At 41.6% G+C, this 5,253-nt stretch overlaps 1 protein-coding gene across 1 annotated transcript; it reads right to left on the reverse strand.

The window, feature by feature from the left end:
- On the reverse strand, window positions 435-3,516 carry LOC107646982. Its single transcript, XM_016351122.1, has 4 exons — window positions 3,424-3,516; window positions 1,488-1,925; window positions 1,030-1,430; window positions 435-876 (listed from the first exon to the last, which is right to left on the reverse strand). Exons 1-4 carry the CDS (start codon window positions 3,514-3,516, stop codon window positions 435-437), a joined length of 1,374 nt encoding a protein of 457 aa, XP_016206608.1.

A 5,253-nucleotide genomic window follows, 5' to 3' on the forward strand; every position in this document is an offset into this window, starting at 1 on the left:
TTATTTGCTTTAGTTACAGTTACTTGCTTGGTTTATAATAGAATTAAGTGGAATGTTGCTTGTTCATTGGAATTGCTCATGTTTTGCTTAGATAGTTGAATTAGTTTGTTGCAATTTAAGATTACTTGCTTGTTAAGATTCCCATTTATTTTCTTGCTCATAACTCACAACCCCGGATTTCTAACCAATGTTAAAGCACATGTTTGCCCATTTCTTGTGAGACGACCCGAGGTTTGAATACTTCGGTTATTTCTATTGGGGTTGAACTTGTGACAACCAAATCCCTCTCTAAATTTCACCCCTGAGAATTGTTGTTGGTAGAGCTATACTTGCAACGAGGTTTTATTGGAGAAAATATTTACCAATACACCCTTGGAAGCCTGTCACCCCTCAGCTATCACTGCTCTATTTTCTTCTTCCGGCATAAACTGAATTTACCACTCAAAGCAATCCAATAACACTCGATTCTTTGACAACCAATCAAACCCCAAAATCATCTCCAACCCAATCATTGGCAAACAGATGAAGTCATACACAAAGTCTCTACCCTCAAGCTTGAAACCTACTTTCCTACACCCTGACCTAGTCATAACCGTCTGATGCAGAGTATGTACATACAGATCAAATTCTAACTCTGACACATTCAAGCCTAGTTCCTCAACCTTATCAAATAAAATAAATGAATGCAATGCTCCAGTATCATACAATGCAACTAAAGATTTATCACCAATCAAACAAATACCTCTCATCAATGGATCTGCCTTAGAAGCATCATTAGCGTTCACAGCAAAGACTCGACCTTGATGCTGACTCTGGCCCGCATTCTGGTTCCTCCCATGAGTGCAATCCCTCGCAATGTGGCCAGGAAACCCACAACTGAAGCAACCACCTAAACCAATCTTGCATGAATCATAAGGATGAAAACGCCCACAACGCACACAAGTCAAATTTGGTGAATTCTTACTCTGATTTTCTCTCCCCTTAGCATACTGAAACTGATTATGATTGTTCTTTCTAAAGCCTCCTTACTTTTGAGGCAGATATCCTCCTCTCCTGAAGCTTTGACCTCTCGGATGGAAATACTTTCCACGTCCCTTACTAGTATTCCATTCATGTGTATCCTTGGATGCCACTACAGTCTTGGCATACTCTTCAATCACTCTTGCTTTGTTCACCAAGTCGGAGAAAACACGGATCTCCATAGGCGCCACAGTAGTCATAATACTATCCTTCAACCCCCTCTGATACTTTATACATTTCCAGCATTCATAAGTCTCTGGGGCACCCTGACACACCTGAGAAAACCTACAAAGCTCCTCAAACTTGCTTGTGTAGTCCACCACTGCCAAGGAATGTTGCTTCAGCTGCATCATTTCCATCTCCTTTGCTTCACTCGCAGACTCAGGAAAGTACTTCTTATAGAAGGCCGTCTGAAATATGTCCCACAGAACGTCAGCGTTCTAAAGCTGTAACAAGCGGCACTCTACTTGCCACCAGTGCTGGGCCTCTCCTGCTAGCTGATAAGCAGCAAATTCAACATATTGATTATTCGGAACGTGCTGCGCCTGTAAAGCATGCTCCATGGCCTGGAACCAGTTGTCCGCTTTAGTAGGATTAGTTGATCCTCGGAAAATTGGCAGATGAACCTTGAGGAACATCGCCAAGCTCATCGGAACACCTCCCGTGTTATCGCTGTTTCCCTCAGCATTATCATTGGCATTCCCTTCACCATTCCCATTTCTGTTTCCAGTCAGTTGGCCTAACCTCTGCATAGCTTGCAGAGTCGCAGCAGCATTAGCTTCCATGGTGTTTGCCAGATTAGCCATGGCCGCCATGAATTTGGCATGGTTGTCAGCCGGTTGCGCATTCCTACTTTCTCGTGAACGGGCCCGATCTCGTCCGCGAGTGGCCATTAGGGTTCCTATCTGCACCAAACAATCGATATCAAGGTGATCAGACTCAATATCAAAATCCTAGTGCTTCAATTATCCCAAATAGGCACTCACAAACATGCATGCTATGCAATATCAAACAGATAACCTAATAGCATCAAAGAAAAGACAGACAGAGTATGCAATGAAGCACAATCGGTCCATCCCTCAGGCTCACGAAGACGAACCGCAGATTACGACAATTCTAAGCTCATACATATAATATATAGAAAGGATTAATATAAACTAGAAGCCCGATGAAGGATATAGCTAAAAATAGGATTTGAAAAGTGCAAGCGTACTATCGAAGCTACTAACTTAAAGCACAAGATATAGACAAGATATATCAAAATATAATAGTGTAATATCACAAGAATCTAGCCACAGCTCGTGGAGTTTAAGCCGGCTAGCCATATATACAGACATACAAAAAAACTGACAGTAAAAACAGCTTATACAAATTTTGTCCTCTCAATACATGCCTCTAGGCAAAACAAAATACAAAAGTGAGAGATGTATAGCAAAATAAATCAAAAGACTCAAAAGGTACCCGGATCCTCTACTTCTGTCACCATCCAGGTAACTCACCGAGGTGGGTTGCAACCTGCATCTGAAAAGCACAACAGAAATATGGTATGAGAACCAGAGGTTCTCAGTATGGTAACAGTGCCCAATGATGTAGGATATAAGATACTGGGATGCCAAAGACAATCCTAGACTTCATATCCATCACAAGAATTTAATCTTAAGGCATACTAAAACAAATAAGCATAATTATATAAACATTAACATAAATAAACCAGGTAATCTATCTTAGGGGATTTCTACTCTAACCAAACACCGTTGTCCCACAGTCTTCACCATCCTATCCTCCATGTGATCCCATCGCCACCGCCTTCCGAACCTCCTCAATCCCAGTAGAAAATCACAATTATATACAATGCAAGTAAAACACAAGTATTGGCATGTAAGGCAATTTATTCAAATAGCAATTAGGCATGTTATACAAATAGGCAAGCCATTACAAGTAGTCAAAGCATACAAACAGATAGAAAATGCATATGATGAATGTCTGTCCTACTGGTTGTGATATCACATTGTCGGTTCAACTGTCAACCCAACACATCTACATGGAGGTGTCGCCCTTTGGAATCATCAATGGGAACCCCCGAGATATAGTGCTTGGATCACTGTCCGGGGTTTGCGCCTGCACGCTCTTGATCCGAAGGGATGCGAGCGGGATACTCTTGCCTCAGACCTCACATCTCAACATAAGCGGGATTAACCACCGTCCCTGCCGAGCGCATAGCGTCTCATAATCTCAGTATAAATCGGTACTTCAATGGTTTTTCAGAAAACATTTTCTGTATACTTGGGTCCATCATCTCATTCAGAGTCCTTGACTCACCTCAACCACTGTAAATTCACATTTCAATTCTGAACTCAATATTTCCTCATTTTTCATCTCATATATCAATCATCCTTCACATACCATCAAACCACCCTCAGTACACCCGAGACCTAATCCTCCGTTTTCTAATTTTTCATAAAAATCATCAACTAAAACCCTTACATTATATCCCATGCTCTCATACCCAAACATAAATTTGAGAAACAGGGCATGTGCTTCCGCACAAGGGTGTGCGTGCGCCCGCCCAGGAAGATTTCTCAAAGTGTGCGTACACACAGGGGTGTGTGATGAGCGGATAATTTATACGCTTTTTGGCATTGTTTTTAGTATGTTTTTAGTAGGATCTAGTTACTTTTAGGGATGTTTTCATTAGTTTTTATGTTAAATTCACATTTCTGGACTTTACTATGAGTTTGTGTGTTTTTCTGTGATTTCAGATATTTTCTGGCTGAAATTGAGGGACATGAGCAAAAATCAGATTCAGAGGTTGAAGAAGGACTGCTGATGCTGTTGGATTCTGACCTCCCTGCACTCAAAGTGACTTTTCTGGAGCTACAGAACTCAAATTGGCACGCTTCCAATTGCGTTGGAAAGTAAACATCTAGGGCTTTCCAGCAATATATAATAGTCCATACTTTGGCTGATTTTAGATGACGTAAAAGGGCGTTGAACGCCAGTTCTACGCTGCTGTCTGGAGTTAAACGCCAGAAACACGTCACGAACCAGAGTTGAACGCCAGAAATACGTTACAACCTGGCGTTCAACTCCAGAAAGAGCCTCTTCACGTGTAACATTCAAGCTCAGCCCAAGCACACACCAAGTGGGCCCCGGAAGTGGATTTAAGCATCAATTACTTACTTCTGTAAATCCTAGTAGCTAGTTTATTATAAATAGAACTTTTTACTATTGTATTAGACATCTTCGAACATCTTGGGACGTCTGGTTCTTAGATCATGGGAGCTGGCCATTCGGCCATGCCTGGACCTTCATCACTTATGTATTTTCAACGATAGAGTTTCTACACTCCATAGATTAAGGTGTGGAGCTCTGCTGTTCCTCATGAATTAATGCAAAGTACTACTGTTTTTCAATTCAATTCAACTTATTCCACTTCTAAGATATTCATTCGCACTTCAACATGAATGTGATGAACGTGACAATCATCATCATTCCCATGAACGCGTGCCTGACAACCACTTCCGTTCTACCTTCGATTGAATAAGTATCTCTTGGATCTCTTAGTCAGAATCTTCGTGGTATAAGCTAGATTGATGGCGGCATTCATGAGAGTCCGGAAAGTCTAAACCTTGTCTGTGGTATTCCGAGTAGGACTCTGGAATTGAATGACTGTGACGAACTTCAAACTCGAGAGTGCTGGGCATAGTGACAGACGCAAAAGGAGGGTGAATCCTATTCCAGTATGATCGAGAACCTCAGATGATTAGCCGTGCTGTGACAGAGCATTTGGACCATTTTCACAAGAGGATAGGATGCAGCCATTGACCACGGTGATGCCTCCAGATGATTAGCCATGCAGTGACAGCGCATCGGACCATTTTCCAGAGAGGATGAAAAGTAGCCATTGACAATGGTGATGTCCTTACATAAAGCCAGCCATGGAAAGGAGTAAGATTGATTGGATGAAGACATCAGGAAAGCAGAAGTTCAGAGGAACGAAAGCATCTCCATACGCTTATCTGAAATTCTCACCAATGATATACATAAGTACTTCTATCTTTATTTTCTGTCTATTTATTATTTATTTTCGAAAACTCTATAATCAATTATTATCCGCCTGACTGAGATTTACAAGATGACCATAGCTTGCCTCATACCAACAATCTCCGTGGGATCGACCCTTACTCACGTAAGGTTTTATTACTTGGGCGACCCAGTGCACTTGCTGGTTAG

This window comes from Arachis ipaensis, chromosome B06, assembly GCF_000816755.2.
Source record: "Arachis ipaensis cultivar K30076 chromosome B06, Araip1.1, whole genome shotgun sequence".
Lineage (NCBI taxonomy): Eukaryota > Viridiplantae > Streptophyta > Magnoliopsida > Fabales > Fabaceae > Arachis > Arachis ipaensis.

Bases quoted from the DNA above. Each gene is read 5' to 3' on its own strand.
- LOC107646982 (XM_016351122.1), bottom strand. From the start codon at position 3,516: ATGGGATATAATGTAAGGGTTTTAGTTGATGATTTTTATGAAAAATTA. The intron at 1,926-3,423 runs GTATGTGAAGGA...TGTTTGGTGCAG, and splicing joins GTACTGAGGGTGGTTTGATG to ATAGGAACCCTAATGGCCAC. The intron at 877-1,029 runs GTAAGGAGGCTT...TGGTTGCTTCAG, and splicing joins GGAGGATATCTGCCTCAAAA to TTGTGGGTTTCCTGGCCACA.